Source organism: Ovis aries, chromosome 14 (assembly GCF_016772045.2).
Source record: "Ovis aries strain OAR_USU_Benz2616 breed Rambouillet chromosome 14, ARS-UI_Ramb_v3.0, whole genome shotgun sequence".
Lineage (NCBI taxonomy): Eukaryota > Metazoa > Chordata > Mammalia > Artiodactyla > Bovidae > Ovis > Ovis aries.
This window is the reverse complement of record NC_056067.1, coordinates 7690049-7706234: the sequence shown is the minus strand read 5'-3', so window position 1 is coordinate 7706234 and position 16186 is coordinate 7690049. Positions and strand designations below refer to the sequence as shown.

The 16186-nt window shown below is 56.4% G+C and overlaps 1 protein-coding gene across 4 annotated transcripts in view; it reads right to left on the bottom strand.

Moving 5' to 3' along the window:
- The window catches only part of CMIP (c-Maf inducing protein), a 204724-nt gene that overhangs the window by 36442 nt on the left and 152096 nt on the right, over nucleotides 1-16186 (bottom strand). For all 4 annotated transcript variants that reach the window (XM_027977658.2, XM_060397871.1, XM_042231486.2 and 1 more), the window contains 2 exons: nucleotides 8166-8327; nucleotides 3703-3744 (listed from right to left, as the gene is read on the bottom strand). In XM_027977658.2, coding sequence (XP_027833459.1) covers nucleotides 3703-3744; nucleotides 8166-8327 — 204 coding nt within the window. The remainder of the gene's footprint in view (nucleotides 1-3702; nucleotides 3745-8165; nucleotides 8328-16186) is intronic.

The following is a 16186-nucleotide window of genomic DNA, read 5'->3' as shown; positions in this document are numbered from 1 at the left end:
GTGATAGTTTTAACAGCACACCACGAGCGACACCCCAGAGGCCGTTGCTGTAAGAGGGCACTTGTCTGTGCCGGGCTCTGGGCTGTGTCCCGTGATTCACTCTTCGCTACACGCTGGGAGGCGGGTGTACGTCCTGCCCTTTCCTTAGAGAGGTGATGTCTGCAGCCCAGGGTCACATGATTAGGAGATGCTGGAGCCAGATGTGAACCCTCGAGTGTGACCCAAGAGCCTGAGCTATTTACCAGCCGACTTCTCAGCCGGAGCTCTTCACAGGACCGGGAAAGGGGGCAATGAGAGACCCCAAGTAAGCCAGGCCCATGGTTCGGGCTCCGCACCTCGTTTTCAGAAGCTCAGCGCCTGGCCTGCTGGATGGGGATGCTCCGCTGCCCAGTGTGGGTGACCACCGGAGAGGCCGGGTCGCAGCAGGGGGAGGGGTTGGGGCGAGGGGCTGCCCCAGCCCTCAAGTTACCGCCTGGCCCTCAGCCCCGCTCCCTACACTGATCTCTGGGAGGGGGGACCACGAGGCAGGGTGGAGCTCCTTGGCTCCAGCCCCTTCCATCAAGCTGGGCACCCCCTTCACAGGAATGAGTCAAAGAATGATGGAGTGGGAAGAGATTAAGTGTCCACAGTGGGCGTCAGGCGTGGGTCCCACTCTTCCATGCCTATTATCTCACTTGAGCCTCATGACAACTCTGTGAGGTCAAACGGGAGTGACTGCCACTCGTACAGATGAATAGACAGAGGGCTGGGGAGGCTATTACAAGCCCTGCCCCAGTCACAGAGTATTGATCATTTTAGATCGTAGTATTAAAAAGAAGATTGTATGTTCTTGTGGAATCTTTCCCAGTTAATTACTCCAGCAGCCCTGCAGGAAAGGCTCTGTGGTCACCCCATTTCACAGATGAGAAGACTGAGGCTCAGAGTGTCAAGGCAGCTGAACGGAGTACAGGGTAGACCAGGGGTTTTCCCCGGGGTTGCTTTGTCCCCCTCCCAGAGGGCATTAGCATGTCTGGAGACAGTCTGACCGTCATGACAAGGGGATGCAACCGGCATCCAGGGGGTTGTGGCCAGGGATGCTGTGACGTCCTACAATGGGCGGGACAGCCCCCACCATGAGAAACCGTCCATGCACAAATGTCACTAGTGCCGAGGGCAAGAAACCCCAGGTTAGACGTGCAAGAAAGGGCTTATGAGAATCTCCAAGACATGTCGTTAAGTAAACAAACCAAGCACAGAACAACACAGTCAGCTTCACATCATTAATGTTAAAAGCAAAATATAAATATATAACCCTATCTCTCTGTATGAGTTTATCACCCCCTGAAATGCCCCAGGGCTGGGCTGGGATGAAATCTTTTTCTTTTTGTTTTTAAAAACAGTGAAAATATACTCATGAAATTCTTAAAGATATTCTTTAAGTAAAATTAAAAGCTCTTCATTATTTGCCCAAGGTCTCCGCTGGTATGAGGTTGGCCCAGGGTCTACACTCGCCTCTGAACTTGAACCATACTTGGCTCTAAGCTCACGCTCTTCACCAGCATGTGGGAACCCTGCCAGGGTCTGGACCCCAGGTCCACGCTTGTCCAGTGACAGGCCAGCTCTTACCAGCCAACAATTACCTACAGCACTGATGTCTGACTGATAGCTGAATAAAACCAACTCAAATTACTTGTGAAAGTATTTCTGAAAACTAAGTACATTAAAAAAAAATACCTAATACCAATCCCCATGGGGAGAAGACTAACTGTCAACAGGTCAAATCGGATCATGTGATTGCTGGAATGAAAAGGAGGCGACAGAAGGCTGCGTGGTTATTTTAACAGCACTGGCCACAGAGGACATTGAACACAAGAGGCTGCAAAACGGTGGGCTCAGGGTCAGACCGCGAGATCAAATTCTTTCCCGTTCTCAGGCTTCCCCACTGAGCAGGGAAACAGCCCAGTGCAATTAAGGGGTCAGCCGGCCAAATTAGCTGGATAAACGCAGCCCAGATTTCTCAGATCAAAATTCCTTTCCCAGGCTCCTCCCAAGTCCAAGGCCCTGACCCTGCTTCGGGAGACAAGGTGCAGAGTAGGACCCGGGGTGCTGCCAGCCGAGAGGGGAAGACACCGGCGCCTTGCTCAGTCACCGCCTGGTTCTCCAACAGGCAGAACTTCTTTGCCTTTGCCCATGCTGGGCTCCCCGCCTGGACTGCCTTGCCCTGGGAGCATCCTATCCACTCGTCAGGACTCCAGCTCCCTCACCTCCTCCTTGAAGTCCTCCGTCATCTTCCCCCGAGTCCCCCTGTACTCCCCTAACTCCCTGGATGCAGCTCCAGCCCAGCCCACGTGATTCCCGGACTATCTGCCACGCCCCCCAGCACACAGAAATCCCTCAATGGCGGCGCTGCTGGTGGAAGAGAGACCAGTGTCTGGCACACACTTGTACTCATGGGTCAACAGATGTCTGTTAAATTAAATTATTAATTGACAGCATGCCAGAGAAACGAGGTGGTGGGGAGGCCCAGGTAGATGCTGCCCCTGTTCTAGCAAGAGAAGGCGAGGGGTGGTCAGGGCAGAGCGTGGGGAAAACCTCTACATTCTGAGTGGACACTCAGCGAGCAGCTGCGGTGAGTGACTCTGGGGGGACCTCCACAGAAGCTTCTGCCTTTACGCTCTGTGATTAAAATGCAATTCAGAGGGGCACGGTGTCTGGGATGTTGTCCTTGTATCAAAAACTGTACCCACGGGACCTCCTGGGCAGATGAATATTCCAGACCCTTTCCTAGGCACACAGAGCTCTGCCTCTCACTTCCATCTCAAGTTCTGCCTTCCTGCTTCCTGCTGCCTTAACGTTTTGTGCTCCAGCAAAGCTGATGTGTCCAGAATATCCCATGTTGCTTAAAATCTCTGTTTACACTTTGCTTTCTCTCTGGAAAGACTTTCCTCTGTTTCCCCATCTGGCAAACTCCTATTGATCCTTCAAAGCCCGGCTCAGAACCTCACTGCCTCTGGGAAGCTCTCTGGCTTCTTTCCCAGGTGAGTTCACAACTCCACTCTCCAGGTAACAAGCCTCTATCTCTGTAATGATCTCATTTACCAGATGAAGGACTCCTTGGGAGCAGGGGCTGTTTTCATTACCCATGAATTCAAGCACACAGCACAGGGCCTGGCACCCAGAAGGGGCAACTTCTTTTCTTTCTTCTCTCTGGTGAGAGTCACACTTCGTAGCTTAGAATCACCCAGGAAGGATGTTTCACCTCAAACACGCTTACAGTCATAGTCAAGGCCCAGAGACTATCCCTCACTTTGCACATCAGAGGGAATGAAATCCGGGTTCTATGTGTGGATTAATTAGGAGACAGGTCCTGGGGCAAGAAAGAACAAGTTTACCTTTCAGCTAATAGGGTGACGGCTGAGAATACATTATAGGGTCTCTGCCATCTCCTGCCTCTGACTCTGCATAGCAGACTCAAGAAGAAGGAGGCGATTAAGACACATTTGCTACAGGCCTCAGAGACTGATAATTACCACCCCCTCCCATCAACTGGGGCTCTGACATGTGCAAAGTCAGGAGGGAGGCATGTCTGGCCTAACAGAAGGGATGAAACTGAGCAAGGCCGCCTTGCTGGGAGATGACAGTGGTGCCCGGGGGATCCGCTGAGACCTGGGTAGGGCTGCGGGCGCGGGAGAGGGGCAAGGCAGGCGGCCGCCCAGGACTTACCACGATGATGTTCTCGTGTTCCTGGGTGGTCAAGTTTGTGTTCTGAAGGGCGAGCAGGGAGGCCAGGAGGAAAACAGAACAAGACACATGGTTAGTAAGATGGAACATCGGTATCTCAAAGGGCCACATGGTTCCAAAGCCGCTTTCAGCCTCTTGGACAGAGGACGGTTGCCACTTTTTCTTAATTAAACAGATCAGAAGCTGATCAAAGTCACAGTCGGGAAGCGGGGGGGTGTGGGAGGAAGCACAGCCTTGGGGCAGGGATTAGAGAGCTCCAAGTCCCTGTTTCACCAGGGGAGTGACATGCCCTCGGGGAGTCACTTCTCAGTGAGATGGTTTCTCCGTCCATAGATGGAGTCCACTTTGGGCTTAAGCCTATGCTTGGCCCTTTTCACGGCCACGCACGCTACCTGGAAGCCTGGCAGGTGCATAATAAAGACACAATAAACATGTAGAACGCTCTGTCAGCCAGTCTTTGAGAAGTATTTCAGTGGTTCCCCAGCTACGTTCCCAGGGAACACTAGTGTTCCACGATGTTGGCCCAAGATGGTTTAGCTACGTTAAAATTCTAGCGACTAACCTGCGAAAGGATTAAGTGGAATGGATTAAACTTGCTAAATTCTTGGGGTTTTTTTTTTTTTCCTCTCCTCCCTATCTGGAATTTTTTTACACAACTGGTACCTGTGACCACCATCCTGTGTATAAGAAAGAGGATGTGAATGAGGAAAGGGACAGATATGCAATAAATAAGAGACTGTGGGAAACTTCAAACAGAGTCTCGTCTGTTTCGCTAGCCTCCTGCTGTGTTCTGCTCCGAGTGTCTCCGTGGATGCAGACTTTCACCCATGTCGACTTTCTTTCCAACAGGTGCTCGTAACGCACCTCCTCACTGGGCAGTAAATGGCAAGACCGACACGGTCCCTGAATTCTGGAAGGAGCCCCACGGACTGAACAGGTTTAAGGAGTGTCTGGTATCGAACGCATTTACACCAGCTGAAGCGAAGGAAAAGCGAGGGAGCTATCCTTCTGCTTTGGTCCAGGCAGCTGGCCACCGGGGGAGATGGGGTGAGCACCGGGAGCATCCCGGTTCCCATGGCGACCGCCAGACCCATGTGCCCAGGGTCCAGACCACGCAGGGGGGATGCTGCTTGGACTCTAACACCTTTTCTTTTTGTGGATGTGGGTGGAGTCTGAGCAGCCACGGATGGCAGATTTTCAACCACCGGCCGTTTCTCAGCCAAGGTCAGGTAAAAAGCCTGGCTTTCGCAGCTCTGCTCACCACCCCTCAGGTGCTGTGTTGGGGCTCCGCAACACTCCTTCCACCCGCTTCCTGCGCCTGTGACAGGTTCTACGGCCAGGGGCTCGCCCGGCGGCGGGGATGACGGGGTGGAGTGGGGCTGTGATCCCGTCTGCCCTGTCCCTGAGCTCCTACCTCCCACCAATGAGCTGCAGGGCTCAGGCCACACGAGGACCAGCTCCCCCTTTCGGGTTGCCGTGGGCAGGCCGAAGGGACCACTGGGCCTCACAGCCCCCGCGGACGGTTCCAGCCAGAGCCTCCAGCAGGCACCGGTGTGTCTCTGGTTCCCGTCGCCAGTGACAGCGCTTGCCCTTCTCAGGGAGCCTTCTCTCCACTGAAGCCCTTCCTGACGCTGGGTGGGGAGTGCTCACGAACAGCCACTGTGTTGGAGGGGACAACTGTATGCCACATGGTGTGGCCACTCCACACACTTGACCCAACAAAAGCCCGGGAGGCAGGGGACACCGGCTTTCACAGGCTCATCCTCCTTCTCCCTTCTTGGGATCCTGCCTGCCTTCAGGCTGATTTGGTGATGATGCCCGGAGCCTCTTAGGAGGAGGAGGCTTGGGCAGCAACTTAAGTAAAGAGAACAAAGAATTTAGTCCACATGCTCGAAACAAAAATGGGCAAGGAGTGGGGAGAGCTTGCTTTCCAGCCAGCCCCTCTATGCATCCAGCTGATGGTGCTGACGGTCAAGTTCACAGCCATCTCCCACCATGAGAGAAATGTGTTTTATCAACTGGTCCCTGTATGTTAGGCACAGAGCCAGGCTCTGTGTACACATGAGGACATCTAATCCCTAATTCTAGGAAATGGGTGCTAATCTTAGCCCAACCCACTGAGAGACCTAGCTCCTTGTGTAAGGCCCGTGAGCTCCTGAGGGTAGAACCACGACTCGCTGACTCCGCACACTGCTGCCCTAGGGGCCTGGTCCCTCGCTCACCTAAAAGCCTCCGCCAGTTCAGGTAACATCCCATCAGCCTTGCAGTGGGGCAGACCTGGGCCTGGGTCCTGCCCACCCCTCATCCAAGTGACCCTGGACAACCGACTCAACCCTGCAGAGCCTGCATTTGCGATTCCGTGTGCTTCCTGTGCAGGGTCGCTGCAAGAAATGTAAAGGGGCTGGTGTAAATCCCTGCCACCCTGATTGTCCCAGGGCACGTGCTCAGAGAACCTCGGTGTCACTGGCAGAGGTGTGAATCTCACCGGAGGGGACGCCGCCTGGGCTGCAGCCCCAGCTCTTTCCCTCACCAACGGCTGCTCTCATCAGTATATCGGGGACAGTGTGGGCCCCCTGCCTGACACCCAGCAGGTGCAGAGCAGATACAAGCTTCTTCCACTTTTGTTTCTCTAAATGCCTTTGTCTCTCTACCCTAGTGCTTGGGATCAGCTGACTCTGAGACCCTTGATCTAAAGCCTGCGAAGTGATGTGAAGTACGTGAGACTGTGGCCACGGGAACCACATCTGAGATGAGCAGGAAGTCCCAGCAGAGGCTGGTCATGGGGTCACCTGCCGCCGTCCCCACCGAGTTGACCACGAGCCTGACTTAGAGATGGTGGCTGAGACCAGTGGGGCCGACAAAGTGGTCAGAGCGACTGTGCGGTGGGAGCCAGGCCGCCCTTCGGGGTGGAATTTCCAGCCCCAAGGCCTACTCAGCAGGTCACGTGGTGTCTCTGGGCCTCAGTTTCCCCATCTGTGAGATGGAGGCAGCGAGGCCCATCTCTCGGGGGAATGTGAGTGTTAGATGGAAAGCTGTGTGCACGGCACCTGCCCGAAACACGACAGGTGCATCCTGAGGGTAAGCTGCTCCGCTCTCTCCCGTGAGAAACCAGCCCGGGCCTGACGACCGGCCCCGCCCGCCATGCAGGCAGCCTGGACTCAAATCCCAGACTGTGACCGTGATCTGTTTCAGAGTCGAAGTCTTGACTCTCCTGTGGGATGAGGCTGGTCTCCCACCTGAGGACGGTCACACCCTCTGCCCACAGCCATCTCTGCCATGCACCTTTCACCGCCTGCCCCCACCTCCCCCCAGGGTGGGGGACCCTCTCTCTTCAGCAGACGTGGAAGGCCTAGGCTGGTTTCTTGAACTGATGGGCAGCGACCAGCCTGCGCCCGCGAGAGGGCGGAGGTTCTAGGCAGCAGGGACCTTGTGTGGGGTCTGGGGGGCTGCAGAGGAGCCACCCAGGGAACCAGGGCCACTCCCAGGGAAGAGGGGCAGAGACCACTCTGGTGGCCGTGCATAGCTGAGGCCGGGAGTCATCAACCCCGGGGCCCCCGGGGGCCAGGGAGCAGATGAAAGGGGGCAGCACTGACCTCTGCAAAGCGCTCAGAATAGCACGGGGACAGCGGGAACGGTGGGGCGCTCAGGAGCGCCCCTCGCCCTCCATCAGGCAAGCCCAGCTAAGATCAGGCCTCATGTCCCGCCGTCTTCCCCGGGAGGGAGGCGACCGCCTTTACCCAGGAGCCCGGGGCCGCCCCTGGCACAAGGCACACGCTCACAGCCTGGGGCTGCCTGGTGGACCCTGAGGCTCGGCTGGGTGGCGCTGCGCAGCCGCTGCCAGCTGCTGCTGGGCGTTCTGATCATTTCTAAGGACAACCTGCAAAGTCCTCCTTTGTGGTGAAGCCTCTCAGTTTTTAAAACCCTGTGCGAGCTAAACAGAGTGTGGCTGTGGGCTGTGGGTGCCGAGGAGAGCAGGAAGCCACGTCTGCCGGGAACCCCAGTGCTGGGGGTGGGGGAGACGGAGGCGGCTGGGGGTGGGGGAGACGGAGGCGGCTGGGGGTGGGGGATGGAGGAAGGGCTGTCTGGGGGGGGCTGCACAATGCGCTCCCACCCGGGATGAACGAGAGGATTCTGACAGCGGCCACTAGCCCAGCTCGGGTCCAAGGCCAGCCCCTGCCAGGTCCTGTCCCAAAGCAGGTCCTGGGGCACGGTGGGGTGACAACCACTCTCCCCTCGACCTGACCTCCTTCTCAGCTCCCTCGTGTCACTGGGGGATGGCTCACCTCCTCCCGCGACGACGGGGAGACAACACAAACTCGAATTCATCTGCCGCTTGGTCCGGGGTGGTGCTCAGCAGACCCCGTAAAAGAATTAAACTTCAAAGTGTTGGAGGGGCTGGGGTGGGGGCGGGTGGCACCGAGCGGAATCAGGCCAAGCAGCCTTACCTCTGAGAGCAGTTTCGAGACGATTTCCAGTGGGGCCTGGTTGATGGAGTCGTCTTGCAGAGGGGACGTCAGAGCCATGTCCACCAGCGTCCGGATCTCCTTCAGGACAACCTCCCAACGGCTTGGGTTACTCAGGACTTTCTTGTACTTGTAAATCTTTTTCTGTTTGGGAGAGAGAAAGAGACCCACGCGTGTGATGGACAGGCCAGGGGTGGGCGAAGTATACAACTCGATCGGTGACTCCTCTGCTTCAAGGTGGACGCCTCCCTCCCTCCCCATCAGAATCCCATCCCAGAAGAACAGTGTCTTTCCCCAAGTCGAAGGTTGCGGCTGCAGACAGCTGGGCCTCCTGACCACTAGGAGAGTCATTTCTACTCTGCTTCCAGTGACCTTTTGAAAAGGATGAAGATAGATATCGGTCAGATTGCATCTTGTGCCAAACTCGTTCCCCAAGTATTCTAATGTAATCACAGCAGGAAGGTACTTTCTTTGTGTTGGAGGCAATGTTTCTGCTCACCTACGAGGCCACCTGGAGTGTGAGCAGCTGGGAAACCGGACAGACAGGCTTGGGGCCCGGAATTCAGCTCCAGCCAGGCAGGGACTGAGCCCAGAGTGGCCCTCAGACTGCACGTGGGGAGTAAGACAGTGCCTTCTCGCCTCTGCACCCAGAGCTGGGGAGCGGCTGGGGCAGGGGCCGGGCTGGTTCCGCCCTCTGACATCATGGAAACAGAAGCCCTCTCCGAAGGCTGAGGTCCCAACAGCTGCCTGCCTCGCTGCCGCCCAGCTGGCCTGGGAGCTTCTCTTTCTAACTGGATAAACTCCTTCATTAAGTGTCCCGCTCCCTGGGGAAAACCTAATTTTAAAGTCACAGAGCCAGCAGCCAGCTGGGTGACACGTCACAGCCTCCGAGCCAAAGTCTGAACGAGGGGAGGAGGCGGCGAGGGTCTCACGCTGGCCCCTGAGGCCCAGAGGCAAGCTCGCAGGCCTCCAGGCTCTCCCTGACCACTGGGTTTCCGAGTTAACAAGGATGAAGGGTCTTGGACCCCAGGACCTAGAATGGAACATCTCAGGGACAAAGTCCACACTGGACCGAGCAGCGCACGGTGCTGAGTGAGGCGTCGTGGTGGAAACTCCCAGGCAGACTGTGGAATCAGATAGACCCGGTTCTTCCTATTTCCACCTCCTGAGCCTCAGTTTCCACTTCTGTAAATGATGCGTGAAAACGGCCTGTGGCCTCGTCCACTGAGTAAGCCTTATAAACCCTGGACCCGCGTGGTCCCCTCTCTGGACGGAGTTGTGCTCAGAAGCACAGTCCAAGGAGCACAACCACAGAACAGAGAGGGAACTCAGACGCTCAGCTGGTCTCCTGAGAAACTTGGAAGGGATGAAGCCTACAAGCACGGTGATCCAGACATCACAGCGTCCTAACTGTCTTTCTCCCGTTTTTGGTTTTTTCTCGCACGCCACGGTCTTCTGGAGCCTCTTCCTTGCTAATCACACCCGTCACCACCGCCATCCCCCACTCAGTGAACTCACACCTGGGAGTACTTCCCTGTGTTCATCCCAGCCCTCTCTCATGTACGCAGGCGGTCTGTCTCCTCCCCTCCCTCTCCACACCCCCTCCACCTCCCCCACCTCCCCCACCTCCCTCCACTCTACACCCCCAGCTGCTGCCATGAAGACAGCCCAGTCCTCCTCAAGCGGGGTATGGAAGAGAGTGGAGACATTGACTTGCCAATCATGTTAGATCCTACAAGGGCCGGAAGAAACCATGGCAACTTGTCTGTGTGCGTGTGTGTGGGGGGCGGTGTTTATTGAACAGTACATACACCGTTGATGGGGATGACGGTGACTGGCAGTGTTCACCGAACACCGTTCTCTCGTGAGGAGGTGCACCCAGCTTCCCGAAGCTTCCCTGGGACGGTAACCAGCCTCAGTCCCAGCGACTGTCAGCCAGGAGCACAGCCAGGTCCAAGCAGACACACAGCGCCTGAAATCTCAGGCAGCAGAGATACTTTGCAAGGCAAGAACCTGACCCAGCCCTGAAGGCGAATGCTCCTTTGAGTTCTGGACGTTGCGGGTCGGCTCTGTGACCAGAGAATTGCTTAATTTTTTATTTTATTTTATAATTTTTTTTAAATTTTAACTTTATTTTACTTTACAACACTGTATAGGTTTTGCCATACATTGACATGAATCCAGCACGGGTGTATATGCGTTCCCAAACATGAACCCCCCTCCCACCTCCCTCCCCACAACATCTCTCTGGGTCATAAATGACCATGAGATGGCTGCAGAAACTTGCCGTATATTAAGCCCCAGAGAAAACCACAGGGCGCACAGGCAGGTCTTCCCATGGTATACTCTAGATGGGCCTACGGTCTGGGCTTTAAGCACGCTCTCTTCTAATCAGCTGCAGGTTATTTATTTTGGAAAGAATAATGACTTCATTCTTTTTGTGAAAACAGGGCATGCTCACCGTGAGAAATGTAAACCATGCTGAAACACAGAGGAAAGGCTCAATGAGAAAAGGGCCTCAGAGACCCCGCCATCTAGAAATGGCCGTCGTTAACCTTCGGTGATCACTGTTCAGCTCTCCTTTAGACTTGGCCCGTGGAGGTTGGTGGCCGTGAGCGTGGTCCCTCCGTCTCCGGGTACCCACACCTGGATGTCGCTGAGATTCCAAGATACATGTCCCAGGGGGAGGGCTCTCCGGGAGCCCCCAGCCCCTGCACAGCTTCCCATGAGCCCCCTCCCAGGCACGCCCAGCCTCGGGCTCACAGACACAGTCCCCCTTGAAGGACTGGGGGAATGACAGCTTTCCCACAGGTCCCTGCCCAAGTGGCATCCCCGCTGGAAGTTCCCAGGGGCTGACGAGGACTGACGTTTAATGAGCACATACTGCGACCCGCCGGGCACCATGCAGGGCACTTCCAGGCATCAGCTCATGCCACCCTCCCGGTCACCCCAGGAGCCGGGGACCTGCCAGGGGCCCTGGGAGGTGATGGAGGGCACAGAAGAGCAGGTAGGGAGTGGGGCTGGGGGGAATGGGCAGCAAATTGCAAGGGTGTCGTGGAGCAGTAGGACCGGGCAGCTGGCACCGCCACCCTCATGGGGACGAGACGGTCAGGGCAGATCACACCCTGGAGCCAACCCACCCAAGGGCCAAGGAGGCTGGGCTGCTACCCACCAGCTTCCTGGGTTCCTGGCTGCCCCGTGCCCAGGCCAGGGTGCTCCTGTAGACACGTCCCCGGGTGGATCTCCCGGGCTTACAGGGAGCAGCCTTCAGGGCAAGGTGAAGCCAAGAATTGGGGGACCTGCCGCTTCCACCATGGGCTCTGGTAGCCCCTTTACACACGTGGCTAACTGCAGCCACGAGGTGACATGGCTCACACCAGGTCACAAGGCTAGAAAGGCGGCAGAGTCACAAGTATGAACTGGCTCCGAGGGACCCGAGAGGTGTCTTATCACACAGGTCAGGACCAGCACAGATGGTTCACTAGAGACACGGTCAGGGAGGCAACAGGAATGCTTCGGGGCCTGGGACGAGGGCTCTGGGGGCTGTGGGAGCAGCCGTGGGCAGGGCGGCTGTGACAGCCGTGGTTACAGGGTGTGGGCCAGCAGCAGGCTCCCAGAAGGGGCTCTGAGCCCTGGCAGGGGACGGCCGCAGGGTGGAGGCAGGACCAGGGGCCTGGTCGTTCCACCTTGGGTGACAAAACGGCACGTTTCATCCCAGGAGCCAGTCTGATGAGCTCATGTGGCGATGAATCATGGCGGGGCTGGGCTGGGGCCGCCTCTGGAACCCGGACTCCCAGGCTCCTGGCAGCCTGGCCCTGGGCTCTGCTGTGTGGGACCCTCCACTGAGCCCATTTCCCCAGAGGGGTGGGCGACCTCCTGCCCTGTACCAAGTGCATGGGCCGAGGGATTCCTTTGACAAGAGCCTCAGAGCTGTCTCCCTGCTTATTTTTGTGCAAGGAAGCCAAGAATGGTCTCATTTTTTTGTTGTTAAGGGTTGGAGGAAAAAAAAACCCATAAAAGAATATGCCACAAGCTCGTATGCAGCCTGCAGAGCCCCAAACATCTGCCATCTGGCCCTTTCAAGAAAAAGTTTGCTAACCCGGAGGCAGGAAAGGGTCAAAAGCCCACCCAGCCGAGAAGTCAGAGCATGTGCAGCTCAAGCTGGGAGGCCATCAGGGAGACGCGGGTTCCAACATAGAGATGCTGCTCTGCAACCACCAGACTGGACGGAACCAAGAGGTCCCACCACGTGTTGCGAAGGTGTAGATTCAACGGGACCCTTGTGCATTGCATCAGTACGGCACCACTGGAAAAAGCTTGACAGTGTCTCAAGTCGTTAAAACACAGATTTATCATATGACCTAGCAATTCTGTTCCTAGAAATCTACTCCGGAGAAACAGACTCTTCATAAAGACACACACATGAACAGGCATAGCAGTACTGTTCATAATAGCTCCAAACCGGAAACAACCCAAATGTCTGTTAGCTGATGAATGGAGGAAGCAAGAAGTGGTCTCTCTGCACAATGGTATAGGAGTTGGCAGCAAAAAGGATGGAACCACTCATATGTGCTACAACACAGACGAACCTCGCTAACATGCCAAGTGAAGGAAAACAGACACAGCAGACACACTGGAGGACTCCTTTTACATGAAACGTCTAGAAAAAGGCACATTCACAGCGACAGAAAGTGCCTGGGATGGGGAGTGACAACAGGGACTAGAACTGCAAACAGGTATGAGGACGTCTTGCAGATGATGGAACTATTCTAAACCTGCACCGCGATGGCTGCACAACTATAAACTTACTACAATCACTGAGTCACTCACTTGCAATAGGTGAATTTTTAAATCTGATGCCACGTACATTACACCTCAATTAAGGTATATAAGGAGAAAAATCTCCACCCATGCAGGTAGAGGGTATCAAAGTCAGAGGCAGTATGGCCTCGCGATTAGGAGGGCAGGCTTTGCAATCAGCCGACTTCAGAGCTGAGCTCGGCTTCATCTACCCGCTCACCTGTTCACTCCTCCATTGATCCACCCATCCATCCTCTCCAGCCAAGCGTTATCCATCTTTCCAACCAGCCAGCAATACTGCTGGCACCATCTAGTATGATCTCCCAAGGACTGAGTTAAGCGCTAAGGTTACCCGTGGGGAGCAAGGCAGACAGACCCCAGTGCTCGTGGAGCTTACCGACACCCTGCTGCCCTCGTCTGCAGCGGGGTATGATAGCGACCACTACCAGAGGCTTGCCATGCCCAGCCCGTGAGAGGGTAATATATACAAACACTCAGTCCTGTTCCTGGCTGAACAGCAGCTCTAATTCTTATTGCCCGAGTCCTGAAGGTGAGTGACCCAGAGCAGGCAGGGCTGAGGAAGTCTCCCAGCTCCCCAGACCACGAAGCCCGCAGCTCCACTGCAGTCCTCGCCCTCTGCTTATCAGGGAGGGGGCGTTACCTGGGCAACCTCCGCCATCTCTCCAGCAAGCGCGACGCCGGCTCCTCCAGCCTGGGAGAGCAGAGCCCGCCGGCGCCTTCGCAGGAGACGAACTGTCACCAGGGAGGCGCCCGTCGGCGTGACTCAGAAGGGACTGGGAGCACGCCTCCCAGTGACGGGGCGGCCGCTCCAGCACTTGCCGCAGCCTGCGAGGCTGGGCTCACGCGAGCACGCATGCTCCCCCACCCGTCATCAAAGGGGAGGCAGCCCGGGGCGCTGGGGGGGGGGCAGGGGAGGAGCCAGCTGGAGCTGGGCTGGCTTCTACGACTTCTTTTGTGCCAGGGGACATCCTGAAGCTGTGCTGCCCAGCTCGAAAGCCACCAGCTTTCGAAAGCGTGTGGCTACTCAGGCTGAAACAAATTAAAAGGAAACCCAGCTGATCATTCAGTGTCTCCACGCCCACACAGGGCAGGCGGCTGCCACACTGGGCACTGCAAACAGAGGATGCGTTCAGCGTGGCAGAAAGTTCTACCGGGCAGGCTGTCCTGAAGTCTTAAGTGTCCCCTCGGTCACCCCCGCCCCAGAGGACCAGCCATGGGCTCACTGCCCCTCCCATCCCTCAGGGCTGGTGTGTGAGCAGCACCCAGACCAACCAGCCTGCCCAGGCCCCGCTGGCCTCCCCTCCAAAGCCTACAGGGGCCTCTCCCCGATGTCTTCTGCACTCCCGGGAAGAACGACACGCAGGTAGCCTCCTTGGCTTCCCCGAATCCTAGACAGGCCTCTGGCCTCCGGCCTCCTCGTTTCTCTCAAGCTCACCTTGAGTGTCCATGCTGACCGTGCCAGGCGGCCATGCCCTGCCGAGCCAGCATGCTTCTGGGCTGGGGGTGGGGGTCCCTGACATTGGGGTGGGGCGCACTTCTGACCCTTTCTGGCCCTCCAGAATGGCCTCTGTTAAATCCTTCCTGCATGAAGCACCATCCCTTTGCCTTCAGAATCAACTCAGGTCTGTGACCGGCCTGCGTGTGTCACTTCCTGACTGCCCATCTGGGCCCAAGTCTAGATCGTTACCCTGAGCCCATCATTGAGTCTCAGCACCCCCCGCAGACTCTGCAGAGACTACAGCTTAGCCAATACAGTTACTGTACTGTTACTCCTGGACCGACCAACCAACAGACGGATGAATCAAGTACACCCTCCGGGACTTGGGTTTGTCAGGATGGGAGTCGGGACACCCACTCTGAGTGGGTGGGGCCTTTGGCTCTAGTACGGAGAGGCGGAAAGCGAGACTCGAGCCTAGCCCTGGGGCTCCCTTGCTGGCTGGAGGGGAGGGCTCGGCCTTCTCGCCCAGCAGAGCCGCTGTTTCCAGCAGTACTGGCCACCCCAGTCCAGGGCGCACCGTGTGCCAGGGTAACGGGCTGCAACAAGAGACACAGGAGCACTGGCCGCCATCGCTTCTGGAGGGCTCCCCATAGATCAGGCCCTCTTCTGCAAAGCACCTTCACAATTCTCACAACCACTCACTGGTGTTCACGTTACAACCACTTCACTGACAATTACGTCAATGTGAACGACGTGATTAGCTCCATTTCACAGTTAAGAAGACTGAGGGTGAGAGAGGTTAAGTCACGGAGCTGGTAAGAGCCAGAGCGGGAGCTGGACTCAGGCCCAGCTTTGGATCCAAGTCCCGACCGCCAGGCCACTCTGAGGGGCACGCCCGAGTGCTTTCTCTGCCTTGATCGACGCTGCTGCCTCCCGCTGAAACAAACGAGAAGCCCTTCAAATTGAGGTGCTGAGCCCAGGGGCAGGTGGAGACTGGCTGCAACTGGGCACCTAGCTGACATCTGCCCGGGAAGCCTGGGGAGCTGGGTAATCTGTGTGAAAGAAGGGGGGTGAGATCCTGGCACTCTGCCCCCTGAGTGCCCACCGGAGGCGGTCTCCCTGCAGTCATTACTGCTTCCAAGGAAACAGCAGACACACGGGCACAGTGTCCCGCTTGTCGTCTCCAGAGCATCGGCTGGTTGCCTGGGAAACCAAGCATCTGGCTGGTGGGGTGATGAACTGGTCGTGGTGCCAGGCTGGCAGCTGGGTACCACATCCTACTTAGCTCTTGGGGACTGCTACAACCTTTGCAAAATCCAATCAACCCATGGATCTGACTGACTGCACTGAGAAAATTCCAGGTGGCTGTTCTCCCCTCTCAGCTCTGACCCCAGGGGAAAGGGGCAAGCCTTGTCTGTCTCCTCACTGTTCTGTGTGGCGGTGGAACCGCTGGGGACACGTGGAAGGTGCTCTCAGTATTTGTCAAAGGGAGGAGATTCAGAATCAGAAAGAGAGCTACAAACGGCTTGGTTTTCTCAATTTGCTGGCATACTGAGTGCAGCACTTTAACAGCATCATCTGTTAGGATTTGAAAGAGCTTAGCTGAAATAGCATCACTGCCATGAGCTTGGTTCGTAGTGGTATGTGTTGGCCGTTATCAGCTACCACACCAGACCCTTAATCCTGCCTGCCCACTGAAAACACAGGAACCACCTGCAGGGGGGCTTGTTAAAAGGCAGGTTCT